General features: G+C 42.4%; 1 protein-coding gene across 1 annotated transcript in view; it reads left to right on the top strand.

Moving 5' to 3' along the window:
• Positions 1-20,908, top strand: part of filip1l (filamin A interacting protein 1-like) — a 62,628-nt gene that overhangs the window by 39,196 nt on the left and 2,524 nt on the right. Inside the window, exon 5 of the mRNA XM_070855692.1 lies at positions 15,385-18,220. Within this exon, the coding sequence (XP_070711793.1) occupies positions 15,385-18,220 (2,836 nt within the window). The remainder of the gene's footprint in view (positions 1-15,384; positions 18,221-20,908) is intronic.

Below are 20,908 nucleotides of genomic sequence, written 5' to 3'. Positions count from 1 at the left end.
CAGACAATAGAAAGAGCTTGCGTCCAGGATCCCAAACCGACGCCCTGCCGGGGTCTCATCCCCGCTGAGCGCTCTGGGAGGGGGAGTGATGTCACCCTATAACGCACCCACTAAGACAGACGATCGCACACTCGCAAGACTCACAGTCCATCACAGCTCCGTCTCGCTTAAGTAAATTCCAGCGTCACACCCCACATCCCGAACCACTATCATTTACATTCCTCCCGAGCGCAAGGAGGTGAGCGGCGAGTGGGAGGATCCAGGGCGAGCAAGCAGCTGGCTGGTCGTGATGGAGAGGCTGAGGGGAGATAAGACGGGAGGGAGGAAGGAGAAGAGAGAGAGGAAGATGAGGGGAGAGGGGCTCAGAGGGAGGAACGGTGTTTCCAATAAACCATGTAAAGGAAGTTAATAATAGGAAGTGGTTGCTGAAGGTCACAGCACTGGAAAGATCATATTAAACATTGTAGTGTTCTCGGTGAAGCTGGATGCCTGGAACTCGCTGGTGAAACCGGTAATCTGAAGTTTGATTCCAGCTTCATACATATATATCATTTATTGATACTGTGTTAACAGACAATTGCAACTTGTAGTAAATAGGTTTATTTTTTATGCTGTAAAACTGCTTTGAGTGGAAAACATCCAAGGAGCTGAAACATAAAACTAAGAGATGAAGCAGTGAACTTAAACAAATGTTAAATAACACTGTAGGTTGATGTTTTTTACTTTAGAAAACTGCCTCAAGTGTGAATAAATGCCGACTAAAAGTAACAATCTGTACTGTAATGTGAAATGTAAATTGTTCTTTTTGATAAAATGTATTGAAGTCAAGGTATCCGTACCGGCATTGGACATGCAAGATAAAATTAGCGATCATTTCTTAAATGTCGCCTCATAACATCTGAAAGTTCTCTGTGTGGTTTGGCGTCTGATGAGCCTTCAAACTCACGGATCTTTTACTCAGCTGGACTTACTGGATCGCTTCATGGCCTCTGTGATGTCGGAGGTAACACTTCTCAGCAACTTCTTAGTTCTCGCTGACTTCCCTCCTTCGTCTGTGGCACTAAACCAAAATTTGTTCCCACTGATGGTGCAAATGTTAAAAACTGGACACAACTGTATTGTCTCATTGCTGAAAAGGTTTACCCACGTTAATCTAATCTTCATTTTCTTCTTCTTTACAGTTTAATACAACAATCGCCCATCTTATATTTGTTGTAATCTGATAACATTTCTCCAGTAAATGCAACAGATCACCTGCCACTTCTATCTAATCACTCTAATCCCCTCACATGTGAGCCATTATTTCTGAAAAATGATGCGTGTCAGCTGAGGTCTTGCTCCGCTGTCGAAGCGAGCCGAGCCAAAACGTTATGAGAGGGTTCGGATAAGTGACGAATGAGGACATCTGGTGAGCTGTGTCGGGGGGTGTGTCATCTGCAGGGAGACTGCGGTGACACAGACAGAAAGAGGCACAGACGGACGGACGGAGATGGTGGAGGGAAGATAGAGGGATGAGATAAGAGTAGTAATTATGGCAGAAATAGACGGGAAAACTAGATATTAAGAAAAACGCGCTTCAGTGCAACCTGTCATTTTAGTTTGGAATGAGAACATGGGACACACTAACAACCAAATCAGCTGCTGATATGAGAAACAAAAGCATAAAGAGTCTGCTGTTATGTGCCAACTCAAAGGCTAGAACAAGAGCTCCTCTGGGCCGAATAAACACCCCACATAAACACAGTGTTCACACAAAAATTCCCCTTAAATAGCACGATGAGAATGACTTCCTAGATGCCAAAAGCATGTTCTCATATTTGTTACTTCAACAACTTTCCAGCTTGTTGCTTTGCAGCTCGGCCTGATCCTCGTCTCTGGATCGGTCCCCTGAACCTGCCCGGTGTTGAAATAGCAATGTGACGACACCCTTAATCAATGGAGTGGATTTCACAGAGAACTGAGACTTTGGATTTTTTCCATTGATGCAGTTGTGAAAGGATGACCAGATTAGGAAACCCATTTCCTGTGTTTAAAGATGCTGGACAGTGTTTGTGGATAAGTCAGAGAATGAGTAAATGGGACAGGCTACTAAGTAGGAGTCAGATACACAGCTCTGACGGCTTCCTCTGTTGCATTCAACACAAGTTTGTTTGTCCTCAGCTGTTAAGAAAATATGTAGGCGGTTAAACTGAAAGCTGTATCAGCTCAGAGAGATGGAGTTTACAGCAAGTACACTGAATTCAAATGGAACAAACTTCAAATAAGAAACATGCGCTTCCTTCAAACTCCCTTTGGCTGGTGGTCACACTGTAATTATTAAAGGCTGAGCGACCATTTAGATATGTTTGCTCTCCTTAAACACAGTCTCAGCGCTGAAAGGCCTTGAAGTGCAGTTATCTCTAAGAGCGTAAACACAACCTTAGTTTTAAAGGGCCAGTGTTCTTCAGGTAGACGTGAGAATACGGCTTTTATAGCTCAAAAGAATAGTTTCACTGATCTACAAGCACGCGGGTGTGAAAAATGGCTGGGAACATCTCAGGCTTTATGACTTGACAACTTGAGAAAGCTCAGCTCCTTGAAATCTGATTAGAAAGCCGCTCTTGTCCGCCCTCCCTGGGCCGTGTGAGATCAATGTTAATCCATCAGGAAACCATCAAAGAGTCTCTGGAGGCAGATCCACCCTGCTCACCTGACAGCTGGACAGATTAGTGCGTGTATGTGTGTCTATATCACTTCCCTTCTTCCTGTGAATCTGCTGCCAAGTTACATGTCCTATTGTTTAGCTGTTGTCACTGCTTGAGCAGGGTGTGAGGCCTGACGGGATCACTATCATGCAGGCTACTTGTGGAAGTTTAATAGCAGGAGTCTGGCTCTAAAGCTCCAATTGATGCTTTAATTGATGTGATTCCCAACCAGGGGGATTTGAACTCCAGGGGGGGGGGGTACTTCTGCCGTCTCCAGCGGGGTGTATGGAAAGATTACTTGGCTGATTTGAAAAAACACAAACTGTGATTCGATAAAAGAAAAATGAATTCATGCATTTGTGTTTAGGACATGGCAGCGGCAAGTGTAAATCACATCAAACGTCTACGTGATAAAGAGTCTGGAAGGTGATTGTGTAAAATTAGGCCTCTTTCACAGCTGTATTCAGATTTGACCTGAAACAAGTGCTTCCTGTTCAGTATGTTGTTCCTACAATGAAACATCAGCAGCTGAGAAGGTGTCTGAAATCTCCTTCGCATCATGTTTGCACAGTGCAGTTTGTGCCACAGTTATGTTGCGGTGCAACGAAAGCCCTCAAGCTACAATAAGTAAAGATCGTGGTTTTGTTTGAATATTAACAAACATGTCTTTTTCTGTATTAAAACAAGATAACAAGCTGTCTGTAATCTTAACCAAGTGCTGCCACTGCCTAAACATGACCAGGAATAATCAGATATTTGTCAGTAAATGTTTTACTGATGTGTCCACGTAATGTGTTTGCTGCCTGTTATTCTTGATGTTACGGTACACGTGATGTGTGGCCCCCCGGGGGGCTTTGAAATCCACCACGTCTGAGCAAACAGCGATGGGAACATCCTCCTTAAGTGTTTGCGATTTACATCAAAGTCCAAAGTGCCGGAGGGATAATGATTATCAGCTGTACCAATTGCAGCAGACACACGCCTGCCCTACACACACACACACACACACAGACACACACCTCTACTTTTGCACTACAAGTGTGATCCTTTGTTAGACAATAGCTGTTGTACAGTGTAAATTACAGCCTGCCCGGACCGGCCTTTCAATCTGAAGCCACACGATTGACTGCCGCCTATAATCTTACGTCACTTCATGGTGTGATGATGCGTCTCATTCGTTGGTATGGGGAACTATTTGTTCCAAGTTTGCCTCAGCTGGTCGACTCATGTGGACTGAAATGAATAAGGCTGTGCTCACATTCACTGGGGAGAACAGAAGAGTCTCTACAGACATTTTCAATATTGGTTTGAGAGACAGACAAAGCTGGAGGTAGAACTAAAGAAGTGAAGTGCTCTGTGGGTTTCTTGAGGTTGCATGAGGCTGAGAAATCCGAGTTATGTAACAGTGAAGGTAAGTTATGGAGACAGGCACAGACGTTTGGGTTTTCCTTTCAGTCTGAGACTGAACGTCAAAGTTAAATATCTTGTGAGAAAACTTCAATAAAGGAAAATGTAGAAAGTGGCGGGATGTAGAGAAGAAAAATAAGCTCATAAAACAACCTTTTTTTTTTTTTTTAGAGGGTAGCAGACATACCTTCAGTGCTTCAAACCCCCCCCCTGAGGGTTACAGCTAGCAGAAGGAGGGGGTGAAAGGCCAAGGTCACCACTCACCCTCACTTTTCACGAGAAAGACAGACACAAAAACACATGCTTGTACACACACTTTGTAGCAGGCATAGTGTGCACAGACTAAGACACAATAAAGGAATAAGTGGATAAACAGCATGAAGAGGATATCATTTTAAAAAAAAAGAAGGCGAGAACACAAGCACGGATGAATCAAGCCCACCGCTAACATCTACTTTCATCTATCTGGACTGTACAACATGTCATCACAACAACAAACCAGCCAGTGAACGGCCATAAAAAACGGATTTTGGCCATAAAAGGCCAGCAAATGTCCGCATGAGGGTTTTTAGCCTGGCAGTCAAAATCACGTTCCATTTTAACAGCAGAGCCCATGCTGAGGCCGAGGGTGAGATCAGAAACAAGAGACGGAGGGAGTAAAAACAGAGAGGTGGTGGACAAAGATGGAGGGAGACTGCGCAGGAGAGAGAGAGAATGACAGGAGAGGGGGACAAGGGATGAACAAACAGAAAGAGGAATGCGAAGACAAAGTCATAGGTGGATAGAAAAACAGAATTCAAGAGAGAGCGAGGGAGGGAGAGGAGGGAAGGAGACATATGGATTTGATTACAAGCTGATGATGTCATGTATGTATGTCAGGTAATCAGCCCCTGGGCTGTGTGGATCGCACAAGCATGTGTGTGTCAGACAGCAGTGAGTGTGCGGGGCAAGACCAGGCCTCGTCTGTGACGGCGGTTTGTCTGATGTGCATCAGAAATCGCACCAAACACGAGCTCACACTCAGCGGAGAGAGTGAGTGTGTGCCTTTGTCTCTCTCTGTGACTGCGTCTGGTTCAGACGGCTGATCAGACCCTCGACAGCTCGCTCGTATAGCCACAGGGCTGCATGAAAGATGTAAATGCATTCACACCTGCGGCTCTCACAGAGGTAGGGAAACTTCTTATGATCTGCGATATCTCTTATTTCCATCTGGTTTGGACATTAATGGTTTATCAGATTCATGCTAGATATCAGGTGCCAACCAGGGCGCTCACACACACACACACACACACACACTCTGCACGCATTCGCACCACTTTAATGCGCTCATATGACAGCTGTACTTTTCATCACATTTGGTCGGAGACTGTGTACAGTAAGTAACAGAAATCAAGGATATCCCATATCGTGTGTTCACTCGCATAATCTTAAAAGCAGAATTCAAGTCTTTGAAGTGTAAGTGGGCATTCAGACCCAGTACAGTCCCTCCCACTGCTGTCAATCGTTGCTAGTTTGAGGAATAAGTCAAGTTTCCATCCACATAAAGAGCTAATTATAACTGATTTCATGTATTTTCCATCCACTACTGCTACTGAGTATTATTAGTTGATACATTGAGATAAAAGGAATTAGTTCCCCAATCAGGTGCCAACGAACTATTGCAGAAGAGAACGCAACAAAACGACATTATTAAAAGAGCAGCGCATCTGCCTTCACGTGTCAGTTTGTAAAACGTTAACAGTCTCCTCGTGTATCTGTACAGCTCCGACGCTTTAGCCTGTTGTTGAGTTTCCACTCAGATGAAGATGAATGGTGTGACCGGAGCACTTTAGATGCAGAGAGATGTAACAGGCAACACATGCCCCCAGTCAAGAATCAAACTTTGCATTTATACGGCAGCCATCTTAACCACTAGGCCACAGGGATGCTGCATTTTCTTGGTCCGAACGTAGCCTCAGAGAGCAGGGACTTGTTTCTCCAATCACATGTCGCCTGCTGCTTCATATAGCTGATACTGAAATACTTCCATTCATCCGTGTAGCTCAGGTCTTGTCATTTGTACTCTTGGAATTTCCAGGAAGGTTTCAGCTCAGAGGAACATGGCAGCACGTCAAAAGGCCGGAGGACTGTGCCTCCGGATTTAACAACCGCCTTGCCGAACCGCACACGTTGCTCATGCAAACCAAATCCCAAACCTCCACATTCTTCTGTGTATTGTCAGTGCTATAGTCATCCCATAGAGCTTACATAATACGTCTCCCTCTCCCCACTATTTGTCATTTGGCAGAGGCTTGTCACAGCAAACATGTTTGTGTGGCCTGATCTTGCATTTGATCCCCAACATCTGTTTCAAGTGTACAGTAATCAGGGCTCCAAATATGTCCAGATCCAGAAATAGAATCTAATTTTGGATGACCGAATTGTTTGTTCCAAGAACAAACAGTTTGCTGCAAGGAAATGGGAGAAAGAGCACAAAACTAAAATACATCATAGTTTAGAGCTGGAGCTCAGTGGGCAGTTGTTGGACTCTGTGACACTGAATGTGCACATTGTGAAATACTGGGTCTTGAATTGCCTGAAATCAATCCTGCTTTACCCAAGTGCACTTGACAGTTCCCAAATTCCCATGGCCTGTGTTACAATGCTACTTTAAAGGCTTGAGAATGCCTCGGGATAAAGTCTCTCTCAGCAATTGAATTGTCGTAATTTCAAATGGACGCAGGAATTGGTTTCTTCGAGCGGCGAGAGAGTCGAGACTTTAGTCTCAGCAGGCAGCTCAGCCATGTCTGTCTGGTTGGGCTCCAAACTCCTCCAGCCTCCGATCTCCTGGCCTTTAGCTGTCAACAATTCATGTGACAATTACCACATGGCACGTAAATAAAAGCCTATCTCTGCGCTCAGTGAATAAGACTTGCAGTATTAAATCAAATTTGGTGTATTTGCATGAGGAAAATGACCAGTTCCTGACCAAGTAGAAATGCTATCTTTGGCTTCTATAGGCGCTGTGTGCACAAGCTGGTCATCCAGACTTTTTCTCACTGCCCCATTCATTATCCTCCAACAACAGTCTCCTCCAATTGGTCAAAAACTCTGTGATTAATTACAACTTTTTTTTTGCATAAGTCGTCATGCCACATGTTTCTGGTTTACCTCTTTTAAGGAATTTGCGAGTTGTGTCTGGCTCCCGCTGCGACTCACGAAAGCTGCTCCATCTGCCGCAAAACAAACTGAATTCAAGTCACAGTGTGTATGCTGGCATTTATTGTATTTGTCAGCATTTTGAGAACACCTAATTAAATTTTGCTTGGAGTACGCTATTGGCTCAGAGATGGAAGATTTCTGTTTTACATTTCTGGACTAAAAGTCGTCCATAAGTCGGTAAAAGATGGTTCGTAGATATTTGTGGACTTGAAGCTGACTCAAACTGAACAAATCAGCCTGGTTTCCTTTTATTATTGCAAGTATGATTTGGAATTACGTCCTTTAAAGCTGGAAACTATTGATAGTACAAAGGCGACAGCCAGGGACTTGTAATTGTGCTGCACAATGTTTGGCAATCATTCAGTGGAGAGGAAGGGTCAAGAAGTCAGGTGGGATGATGTGTGTTGATTGACCACTTACGTGTGTTTAAAATGTACGCCGTGTTTGTATTCTAACATTAAAATCCTTCCAAGCACAGCTTTAAGTCAGTCCAGCAAATGTCTGTGTCCCTCAGCTCGGTTAGCAGAGCTTGTAACATTTAGTAACTGTGACCTCAGCCATTGTAAAGCCATGACTTACTTAATTCAGCGGGCAGGACACAGGAACAGTCTGGCTCTTAGCATTTGCTCATATGGCTGGAATCATTTAGGACTGCAGCCTGAAAGCATGTAGTGACAGAATACACTTCCATACAGACTGCTATGTGTATGTGACTAATTTGCTGTCTTGCTGGATGTCATACACGGCCATCTTACATGAGGTCCCGCTGTTCTCGCACCGTGTTTGTCAGGAAGTGCTTATGTCACGACATGAGTTGCCCATATGTTTCTGAACCATGCGGTGTCACCAGCCCCATTGTTTGAACAAGCAGGGCACATTTTTCCCAGAACAATAGAGACACTGACAGCTTAGCAACAACCTCCCCGACAAATCTCTCTAAAATTTGCTCCCATCGTGTGACAATAGATGACGCACAACGTTAACACTTTTCATAGATGGATTCAGTCACCAGCTATAGTCTGAGAAATGTATGAGTTAGCTGAGAGCAATCTGATAATGAAAGTAAAGACTGAGGCATTGTGAACTGAACAATGTGCCGCTGATAAAGAGCAATGTGTGCCGGCTTAAGCTGCGATTACACTGCTGCATGAAAATCCATTATTTTGTTTGTGGAGCAATTAGCTTAAAGCTACTTTTACACCCACAGGTAAAATGTTTACCTGCCCAACCCTCGTGTCAGATATTCTCACCACGATGGCTGCAGCATGCACTATGTGGAGTAGCTAAGTAGGCATATATGTGCAATCAAGTAATGTACTTGAGTGCAATTTTAAGACATTTCTACAGTGTTTCCTCAACATTTAAGAGGAAAGATTAAACTTCACTCCACTGCATTTGTTTGACTCTAGTATCTTATTTAGTATATGAAGATTTTACATGTGACATATCGTCTTTGGGTTAGTTCAAATTTGATGCTGCAACATAAGAGCCGCTTACACGTTAAGTATTATAAAGGGAATAGTTCAGTGTTTGGAGGAATACACATACCTGCTGTCTTGCTGAAAGTTAGACAAGAAGATTGATGCCACTCTCATATTTGTGCATTAAATATGGAGGTGGAGCTACAAGAATGTTAGCTTAGCTTAGCATAAAGAGCAGAAACCGACCCATCGACCCAATTGCGGGTTGGGATTAGCTGTCAATCATAGTGTGACACCCTCTTTATTATAGCATCAAATAACTCATTAAAACTAAACTGCTCTGAAAAAATACAAGCTAACAATGAGGGGACGGGGTACCAGCAGGTGATTTGAAATTTTTAATGCAGGGATATTACTTGTAATGGAGCATTCACTGATGTCCACTGATATAATGTACCAAATCTCACTGTAAAAAACTAAAAGGTATAAATGGAACATGTGCAGGGATCACGTTAAGAGAAAAGATGAATTCCTGGCAACTAAATCAGCTACTGTGTGCACCAAAACAATGCCCCCCCCGCATGTAGCACTGCCATCCCTCAGTGAGACCGAGAGGGTGCTGCTACCAGCCAGTGAGAAGCTTGCAGCGCCCCATGATTCCAATCGGGGGAGGAATTGCTAACAAATTATTTCAGTGAAGCTGTCAAAACGTCAGGGGATGTCTTAGTTTTGGGCTGCGAATATATATTTCACAAGTCAAAGATTTGTGTTACATGTCCTGTCTTGTTCTTCAGCACTGGTCTCAATTACAAATCCTCATCCAAAAATTCTTATTAACTTTGCAAGCCGATTCTTTTTTCCCTCCCTTCTTGGCTGAATAAGTGACTTATGTTGACAAGAGCCAGAAGGAATTACTGTAACTCGAACTCCTTGTCTCTCCTCACCTACTGCCCTGCCACCGGAGCAGTGACAGACCAGGCAGATATTTCACACATTACATAGGTCAAGAAAAACCTTCCCCTGCTCTCTGCCACATCCTTTAGTTAAACAGTCACTTTGGGAGCCTCGCTCAAACACTCAGACATGCGCACGCACATGTACACACCGCACAGTTACACATACGAGCAAGCACACCCCCTTCTTGCGAGCCTCTGCAATGCAAAGCTCCATATAAGGACATGTTGATGATGTAATGGTCCATAGGCAGGGAGCACATCCCTTATTGTTTGGTCTGACTGCTGGAATGCCCACAGTACGGCTACTAAGAGAGTGAGACACGCACAGAGGAAGAGTTGAGTGTCGGTGTTGTACGGAGAGATAATGACCATATGGCAGTGAAGCTGGGAAAGCCTTTGGCACAGGTAGGCACACTGAACACCACTACAGAAACTTTCAAAACTTTTAAAAGACTTGTTGATGTCTTAATTGGCTTAAGACATACAGATGTCCAGAGTAGCATCATTTCATGCTTGTGATCCTGTAATTCGTAATACTAAGTTTCATGGTGTGTATTGTTTGGCTTCAGACTCACCAGTTTTTGTGTAGTCACTCCGAGCTCCTTCCGAAACATGCGAGGATCAAACAGCTAGTCTAAGAAGTTAATACATTCAGAAGAATAATGTTTTCCAAGTCGGCAAAAGTAAACCTTCCAAAAGTACCTCAAGGTATTCAACTAAATCTAAGAAAGTTTAAGTTGTTCATTCTTTTAAAAATGTATTAAATTATACATACACTGTAGTGAGAACTGTCTCAAAGCAAGGGCTTGTATCACACCAGTTTAACTTCACTTTTAATTAAAGTGTACATATCCATAAAGAAATGCTGAAATATATTTTCATTATTCAGAAACTCAGGGAGAAGCTCCTCTGGCATGCTGAGGAGTCTGACTTTGTCATCTGCCTTCGCACTTCACCAGCTATTTAGACAATGATGCCAAAATATCATGTCATTCTTGTTGGAAACCGTTGTTAAGATTGTCATTTTTTTATGGCTGTGCTAATTTGAAGGAATTTGCCGACGTAACATTGTTGTAGAAATACTAACAGCTTAGTTTAGCACGCGCATGATATTAAGAATTCACAGCACAAAGATCAAGGCATCACATGTGTACAGCAGAGCAAAAGGACAGTGTGAGACGGAGACTCTGGATCACACATATGTGATTAAACCATTTGTTAAATGTATTCTGTATGTAACATCCCATAATGTTTTGAGATAGAGCCAAAGAGGTGTTTCGTCAAGTACTTTTGATGGCTTGTTCTTGTCAAATGAGTTCCTGTCTTAACTTATTGACTGTGGTTGTGGAAATCGAGATAAAAATCTTTATTTAAACATTCACAACACTAACGACACAGTTACTAATGACTGAGGAGTCATCTCAAGACCTTTTCTGTCCTGAACAGCTGCTGCTTTTTGAGGACATAATTATTTGTGATGTTAAAATAATTAATGGGATATTTCAGGTGGCAACATTTCCATAATGTATATTCAGCATTTTGGAAATACTGTATAATCTAATTTATTCATACAAAGAAAGTTTTTAGGACAGTCCCATTTAGGTTTCTTTAGGTAACGCACCACTCCGTTAACCATATCACCACTACCAAGAAGTTAATAAATATCAGAGCTACATATTTAACACATGTTGATTGCACTCTGGGGGCATATCACTTAGCCTGTGTGGACTTTGAATACAGTCCATGCACTGCATCAATCAGCGCCCCCCCTCCCTCAAACTCTGTCACACAAGTCTCTTTTACAGCGGAGGTGGCCGAGTGTGTGCACACAGGATATATCGGTCTGTACATACATGACCTAATCACTTGTGGTTAGGAAATGGCACAGCAGCCCTGACATATGGAACGTGTAACATAGCTTTAAGCAGCGGGTGAGCCACAGTTTCCAGCTTCGGGAGCCACGTAAAGAGAGGGAAGCCCTCTATAAAGCTGTTATGGTGTGCTGGTGCGGCTAGCTGCGCCTCACTTGTAGATTCGGTTGACTGCTCCCAACTGGATGTTTCCCTTTCTGTTTTAATGGCATTTATGCTACTCAACAGTATAAAGGGAAAGGCAAAAATCTATTTGCAGCAAAGCCAGAAACAATCCTGTAAAGTAAAAATATCCCAACTCACCAAATGACTCCGTACAGCCCATTTTTCTATGACACATTAACGATTTGTGGTGGTGGACATGCATCCGTTTTCAGGGGGAACCAGTCTGACTTTGGTGCCTGTTGCAAAGGTTGTCAGGCTGCAGAGTGGGTGGTAAGGTGTCTTGTAATATTGATAGCCATGAAAATGTTATGTCGCCGGCTTTTATGTGCAGCACTTTACAATTTATTCCTCCAAAATAATGTTCTTTCAAGCTGTGCGGATGTCTGCTTAAAAAGGCTGCTCTTTAACAGCGCTGAGATAAAACATGACGGGGATGGAAACATGGACAAATGCTATGTAGATCAATAATCTTTATGCCTTTTCTGAATGCATATGACAACTGCTCCTGCTGACTTACATTAGATGGTGAAAGCTGGTCAGTTGAGCTACTACAAGTCATTAAAGTGTGGTTGGCCTCTGACATTAGTTAAGGGTCAGCTATAGGATAATATTTTCACCTAAGTTTGCTCCGTCTATCGTCTCCCCAAATATATAACATGCAGACATGCAAGTCTGCACTAAATTATATCTAACAGCAAAAATGGTCTCAGATGTGGCCAGATGCACTCATCTATGTGTCTTTGATGAGGAAAACGTTCAGGAGCAACTGATCTGGACCATTATTTCCTTATGTACCACAAAGTACATCAGCGTGGAGAAATACAGTCCCGTAAAGTGCTAGAAGTGACTTCACTGGTGTGAGGCATGCTGTGTATTTTGGGCATAGTAGCCATGCAGTTTCCTCTCAAAGGATTTGCCTTTATTAGCACAAAGTGCCCGTGCATGCAGTATACAGGATTAATATCCAGTTCAGGACATAGCTGTATTTTAAAACTGAGTGATAGGCACTTTCCAGTCCTAGTAGGGAACAAAGTATATTTCTCTTTCTATTTTGGTAGATGACATCACTAGAAAAACAGTGGGGACTGAGATAAGAGCTTGAATAAACAGTGATTACAGACGATAGGCTAGTTTGTAACACAGATGTCTGCCTGTTTTGCTAAGCAACAAAGTGTTTCAACACACATTTGAAGAAAATGTAATTTTTCAACACATGTATGTTTCTAGATAAGGTAGGCATACTTTCTTCGCACGCCAGTCTTATCCAGAGTCCTTGAAAAAAGTATGAAAGATGATTAACATAGTTTATCAACGCTTCTAGCAGCCAGTATATGACAAGGGCAAACTTTGAGTCAACAATGCTATACTGAAAAATAATCTGAGCACCTGGAATTCTAACAGACCTTCAAATAGAGGACAGGGTCCACAAATCTCTTTAGGGGGGGTTAGAGTTTGGTTAAGTTTGGTTCAGTTGAATACACAAGATGACCCAGATCTTTTACTTAAATTAAAAGTACTAGTACAACAATGAAGGAATACTCTGACAAGGAAAAGTCATATATAAGCATGAAAATAGACTTAAAGTACCAAAAATAATACAGCACTTTACTGCTGCAGCTGGTGATGGGGCGAACTTTAACAACCTCATATGCTATTGGGTAGCCATATTTGTGATAATCTATTAGCTGAATGTATTTTGTATTAATAGTCTAAACACATTTAAGCTGTTGAATAAATGCACTGGAGTTAAAAAAGTCAGTATTTGTGCATAGTGGAATAAAAGTATGAAATATGACACAATGATATTACTCAATGTAAGCTCCTCAAAACCGTACTGAGGCACAATAATTGGGTAAATGTACTTATTGACTTTCCTTCAATGCAAAATGTCAACAACCAAGACAAGTTTCAACAGGATACAGATTATGTAAAAAGGTCTACAGCATAATTGTTATGAAAAAAAATAGTATCTGCTTCTTGAAACGTGGCAGAAAAACCCCCAAATCTCACCCAAACCACACTGATGATAAATTCTCATATGCTTATAATATTTAATTGAGTGTTGTTTGGTCTGAATCTAATAATATGGATCCATCCCATGTGCCCCCCTACTCACTCCCACCCTTTAGCAGCTACTGAAGAAAGAAATGACAATCACCTTACTGCTGAGAAGTGACCCGCCCTACCACACTTACATCATGGCCCACAACCCGAGTGTACATGTGGAATTAGTGATCCCTGCAAGTGTGCATTTGTGTGTGTGGGGGGATTTCTGTGTAAACTCTGTGGGACTGTAATTGCCTTTGGAAGCAGGGGGAATTCCTTTAAATGTATAAGAAAAAAAACGGGGAGGGTAGGTGGTGGTGGTTTTGGTAAAGGGGAGGAGGGTTGGTATTAGAGGAACCCCTTAATTAAAGGATTGTTCCATGCCAGCGGGCCATCTGTGTGGAAATGCCTGGCAGCTGCACACACAGCAGTCATAACATACAATCCCCTGGGGCTGCAGACACTTTGGCCCGGTGATGTATGCATGTGCCAGACGCACTGACCCTGTACTGTACTTAAAGCACAGCAACTGCATCCAGTGTCAAACGTGTAATGTACCTTGACATCATTTAGGTACTTTGCACGCCATCTGGGTTTTGTGTGTAGAAATATGAAACAGAGATATAAATATCCCAAATTCTACCCTTTATAATCTTTTTTTACTTTACTGCCTTTCTTCATCTGTAGTCTGTAATAGTGAATTTCAACAGCAATTGAAAAAAAATCTTTAAAATACTAGACTACCCACAAGAGCTCTTCATTTGTGAGAACTATTGCTTAGATCCAGTATGAAATAAATGCACTTAGCTTTACTGATTTGATTTCAAACCCTTTGTCAGTATTATACAGCATTATTCCAATAAGCATACTGTCCACTTGACCACATAGTTTATATCTGATGAAAGATACATCATTTGAACTGCAGCAGATTACCTTAAATAACAGCATAACACCTTAATAAAGTAACATCAGGGTCAGAAACATCCTTACTATTAACTTACAGTATTGCGCATCTTATCTAGTGAGATCATTATCATCTGGCTATATGTCAATCTTTTCCCGTTATTTCCCACATGACTTATGCCATATGGTACGCCCTCAAATACGATGGAAACTTTTTGAAATTTAGTGATTGTTAAACTCAGGGTTCAATATTTATAGCAGTCACTAACGTTTCCAAACCATAGGAGAATTAGTTGGCAACAAGCGAACAAAAAAAAATGTAACCACAGGTATTTCAGACTACAGACCTGAGAGAGTTAAAGTAATGCTTTTTATGATGTGTTAAATTTTCCATGACATTAAAACTTTAGTCCTCCTCAGAAATGCAGGGAAAATAACAGTGTTTATGATGTGTCTGTGCTTGGAGAAGTGAGCCCAGTGGGTAATGACAGTGGGGGTGTAGAGTTGTTTTTAGCACCTTTCATAAGAAAAGAAAAAACAGGTTTACCAATGAATTAAATATGCGTTCCTCGGAAATTCACCGCAAAGCTAGTTGAAACTTTTTTTTAAAGAAAGTGATGTAGAAAATGCATGCATGGTTGGTACCTGTCATTCTCAACTTTTAGGTACTTGCACGTTCTGAATTTGATGGCTCAAAGATCACGTGTGCCTTGTTTTTATTGTTTTACAGGTTGAAGCTGTTCATTGATCAGGAAAAGGCCTACCAAGAAAGAAAGGACGAAGAGAACAATAAAAAGGTCACAAGTCTGAAGGAGGAGCTGACAAAACTCAAGTCGTTTGCGTTGATGGTTGTGGATGAACAGCAGCGTCTCACTGAGCAGCTGAATCAACAAACAGCTAAGGTCCAAGAACTGAGTGCCAGTGCTTCACAAGCCCAGGAGGAGCTGAGCTCAGCTAATGCCCGTCTGCAGGAAGAGGAGCAAAAGGTCTTTCGCTTGGAGGCTGAGCTGTGTGAACAAAACAGTCGATACCATCAGGAGCAAGAGGCCATGACTGCCAAACTGACGAGTGAGGATGCCCAAAACAGGCAGCTGCGCCAGAAACTGTCAACTCTCAGCAGGCAGCTTGATGAGCTGGAGGAGACCAACAAGACCCTGCGCAGAGCTGAGGAGGAACTGCTGGAGCTGAGGGACAAAATTAGCCGTGGTGAGTGTGGAAACTCTAGCCTCATGTCTGAGCTTGAAGAGTTACGGAAAAGGGTACTTGAAATGGAGGGAAAGGACGAAGAGTTGATCAGAATGGAGGACCACTGCAGGGACCTCAACAAGAAACTGGAGAAAGAGGCCAATCAAAGCCGTAGCCTGAAGGCTGAAGTCGATAAACTGAACCACAGAATTATGGACTTAGAGAAATTAGAGGATGCTTTCAGCAAGAGCAAACAAGAATGTGGTTCCCTCAAAAATAACCTTGAGAAGGAGAGGACGGTGTCAAAGGTTCTGGTTGGTGAGCTGGAAGTCTTGAAAGTCAGGGTCCATGAACTGGAGGCTGCTGAGAGCCAACTGGGAAAGACAGAGCTGACACTGAAGGAAGATCTCACCAAGTTAAAGACTCTGACAGTCATGCTGGTGGATGAGAGGAAGGCAATGGCAGAGAAGCTAAAGCAAATGGAAAACAAGGTCCAGAACAGCACTGGCAAACTCCAGGCTGAACAGGACAAAGTTACATCAGTCACAGAGAAGCTAATCGAGGAGAGCAAGAAAGCACTGAAGTCAAAGGCTGAGCTGGAGGAGAAAATGTGCAGCGCTACAAAGGAAAGGGATGAGTTGAAGGCCATGTTGAGTGCTGAGGAAGAAAAGAGCAATGAGTTGGAGTCTAAGATAAATATGATGAAGAAAAGGTTGCAGTCGCTAGAGACCATAGAAAGAGAGCACCTGAGAAACAAAGCTAAAGAGGAGCACATCAAAACACCAATTGCTAACCGCTTCCAACAAGAGGACAACAAAGTAAAGGATTTGACGCAGGAGGTAGAACGCCTCAGACGCAAATTAAAGGACATGAAGGTAGTAGAAGGTGACCTCTTAAAAACAGAGGAGTTTGAATCACTGGAGAAAAGATTCACCAATGAACAAGAGAAAGCTAAGGCCTTAATGGAGGAGCTGGAAATATCCAGAAATGAGCTTTCAAAGTACCAACTGGCTGAAAAGAAAGAGTGCAACCAAGAGCATGTTCTTTATAAACGCTTGAAGGAGGAGGAGGCAAAGTCTAGTCATTTGACCAGAGAGGTAGCAGCTCTGAAAGAGAAGATCCATGAGTACATGGGAACAGAGGACTCCATTTGTCGCATGAAAAGCGACCACTCGACACTGCAAAGAAAACTGACCCAGCAGGAGGTCAGAAACAAAGAACTGGCCAGAGAGATGGAGACACTGACGAGAGAGCTTGAGAGATACAGACGCTTTAGCAAAAGTCTTCGCCCCGGCATGAATGGAAGGCGCTTTTCAGACCTTCATGTGTCCACCAAGGAAGTTCAGACCGAGCCACTTGACCTCATGTCTCCCAACTGTAAGACAATGGCACCACTAGAACGTGCTGTGGTGAACGGAAAGCTGTACGACGAAAGCGAAGCTGAAGACAATGCAAATTACAGCAACGAGCTTCAGCTTACCAAATGCAGCCCCTCACTTATCAATAATGTAAATAATCTAAACAACAACATGAGAAGAGCACGAGTCCCGTTCCTCAAAAACAAAGACACCCCCCATCAGGTGAATGGTAAAGTGCAGCCACGGCAGAATGGCAACCACGTTCAGCCCGGAGATGTTGTATTGACCCACAGTCCTGGGCAGCCTCTGCACATTAAAGTGACTCCTGACCACGGGCATAACACAGCAACGCTAGAGATCACCAGCCCAACCACAGAAAACACCCAGTCATTCACCAGCACTGCCGTCATACCCACAAGTGGAGGTCCACCCAAGCAGAGAATTACAATCATCCAGAATGCTTCCATATCCCCAACTGCAAAATCAATTTCCCCAACAACAAAATCCAAAGGTTCCCCAATGTCTGACGAACCGTGTTCACCCGATAGGGCCCTATCACCTTTCACTATGGCGACATACTCAAGATCAATGACTCCAGACTCATGTGGCTCTGTAACACCAGACAGAGCAATGTCACCCATACAAATCGTGTCCGTCACAACAGGCACTCCTGACCGCTCCCTCTCCACAGAGCCAGTGGAGGTTGTCGGAGGGCACGCGGTCTTCCGTGTGACCCCAGAGAGGCAAACCAACTGGCAGGTCCAGAGGTCAAACAGCTCTGGGCCAAACGTCATCACCACAGAAGACAACAAAATCCACATTCACTTAGGGAGCCCTTTCATTCAGAGCATCAGCACTCCATCTCAAACACTGAGTCCATGCCACACGCCTGGACTCCAGGAGCAAAGGACTCAGGTGCTTGCAAACTGCAGTACTCCTACTGTCAAAGGCAACAGCAAAATCACAAGTAGCATCATGATTAAGCCCACCTCCACCCCAATCCAAAGGCCATCACAAATTACAGTAAGTAATGTCTACGACTGACCTGATAACCCCCAAACCCTCCATCCCATCCTTCGTTCCTGAAACCTGCCCATGAGATCCAAAACAACCTTACACCCTTAGGCCCCAAATCTATACCCTGATACATTTACATGTCTGTTTTACTTGATTTATGAGCGTAAACCAGGATTTGAATGTTTTCCTTTTTGTTTTGGTTGGTTTGCTTGGTTCTGTGTGATTAAGTTCAAACAATTGTTTGCTTGCATGAGAAAGAGATTTGAAAGCACTAGAACATTCGATTTAATTTGCCATAACACCAGGTTTAACTTATGTGCACTTACTGTATTGTACTCAGTGGCCACTTTGCCATGTAGTCAGACTATCACACTGATGTATCATACCAGTTTTTATACTTCATATTACACATACTGCATTATGATTAAGTTGTTTGGTTTTCTGAGAATTAAAGTGTGTAAAAAGAAGTGTTATGTTTTATAGTTTGTCATCCATGCTTGCCAATTTCATTTATTCACTAAATCCAGCATGTTTTGAATGTGTAAAATTAAAAATAATCAGAGGAAAATGCAGTTAGATTGAATCTGATTTGACTTTTTGATTTTTGGTGCATGCACAGTAACGTTTTAACACATGTTTATGTCACTCAGTGTAGTCAAAAGATTATAATTCACTTTCTCAGATTTGAAACATGAAGACTGTCAACACTTTGTTAGATCTAATTAAATAATACCCAAGTGGAAGAGTTGTGTGAAAAACCTTTGTGAACGTACTTGACCAGATTTCAAGACAAAAAAAACCTTCTTACATGTGTTTGCTTGCATGAGTTAAAATCATAGGCTGATGTCATACTTTCATCTTACATCCAGTGACCGAGAATGAAAACCAGCATGATGTGAACTTGGAGCTCTCTTGAACGATACAATGGAAACTCTGCTTGAAACCTTTAAACCTCAGAGTGGTGCTCCATAACGTTGTTATTATTAAAACATGGTGAAAATAGTTGGTTATTGAAACATGGTTACAATTCAATGGACCATAAAAAAACATGAAGTTATTCAAAAGTTTCAATTATATTCTTGCTTAAATGCACCAGTTTTGAAGGGTGTTTGTGACAAACTAAATTAGCAGCATATCAGGACAGTTTATCTTGACCATAATCAGTCATGCTGAGGTGTCCTTGAGCGAAACAATATATCCCAGCTGGGTGCTGGGCCGCTGTTCTGAAAATAACATTGACGTGATACATCAGGGATCGACATGGTATGACAAAGAAAATGCTTAAAATCAAATGTTTAGTGCTGGAAATTGAATATTGAACACACTGCAAACATCAAAATGCTCTTTCAGAAAACACAATGTCTGGGTTTCAGAAACATTAACATATTTGTTGGTAGCTTAACTACAGTTTACTTTTAGCATAAGGTCTCATTTAGCTTGCTATTCATTGGATAGTAACTCAAAACGTCTGTTTTATTTTGCTTTTCCCCATGAATCATGAAGTCCTTTAAAGTGAATCATCAGTCCAACTTACGAATGCTTCTCCACGTATATGCATTTTTCTACATGTGGTTTTATATTTCCACAGTGGAAATGTTACCACAAATGGGCGACTAAATTAAATCTGCACCGAAGGTCAAAAGAAGATGATAAGACTGAAAGACAGGAATGGAAGGGATGTGGGAGAGGAAGAGAGAGAAGATGCAGTGGGGAGGATGTGGGGTGATAGCTGCTGCAGCACAGTCATTAATGTCACATCTCAATACAAAACTAATGCAAAAATAGAGAGAACAGTTGCCAAATTGACAGAGTTTTACTGCTTTTACTGTGGTGGGACTTCATATGCATAGCAGATATACAAACAAGCAGACATTTCAAACAAAACATTGTGTTTTGTCTTAGTGCTTCAGATGAATTAGCTGGTTTTCACCAGACCCTGGCCTGAATCTTACTGGTACAATATTTCAACAGAAGCATATTTAGCTCAAGATCAAGCTAATTTAGTGAAGAAGTTAACAATGCCGGCTGCAGGCTCAGTTCATAGAAACAACAGTTTGACGATCATTGTACAAGGACATGTCATTTATACTCCAGGGTTAAACACAGATTTGCATCCATCCTCCCTCCTTTCCCAAACTTTTAAATTTTTTACACAAAAAAGGAGGAGCTTGAATTAGATGCAATAATACTGATTAATGGACGTTAATAGACAACAAGAAAGCAGGTATCGCTGTGGTGGAGAGAGCTGATACATTCTCCAAAATACTAGAATGCAAGTACCAAGTCCTCAGTGCCATTTAGATGTAGCAAGACAACTGTTACAGGAAAGTGGCAAACCCAACCCAAACACGCAAGCACACACACACAAACCAGTGTGACAAGGAGGAGATGATTAAATCAAGCATTAAATCGAATGAGTGTCAAGGAGCGCAGCTGGAGAAACCGGATCCAAAGCAGTCTGGGCGTGATGAAATGATGCAGGGGCTAAACAAGATGCTATTCATTAGACCACTGCTTGAGAAAGCATCCAGCAGCTGTGATTGCTGTCTGCGACCTCAATTACCCCCTGACTCACTGTAGATTTACTTGATTCGTAAACGGTACTCATCTGCTTCAGCCAAGGAAAGACAGATCTGCACATTATATCCCTGCCAGACTGATAAAATGAGGATCAAGTGACGTGCTGGAAGCCAA

This window comes from Pempheris klunzingeri, chromosome 24 (assembly GCF_042242105.1).
Source record: "Pempheris klunzingeri isolate RE-2024b chromosome 24, fPemKlu1.hap1, whole genome shotgun sequence".
Classification (NCBI taxonomy): domain Eukaryota; kingdom Metazoa; phylum Chordata; class Actinopteri; order Acropomatiformes; family Pempheridae; genus Pempheris; species Pempheris klunzingeri.
This window is presented reverse-complemented; position numbering and strand designations above follow the sequence as displayed.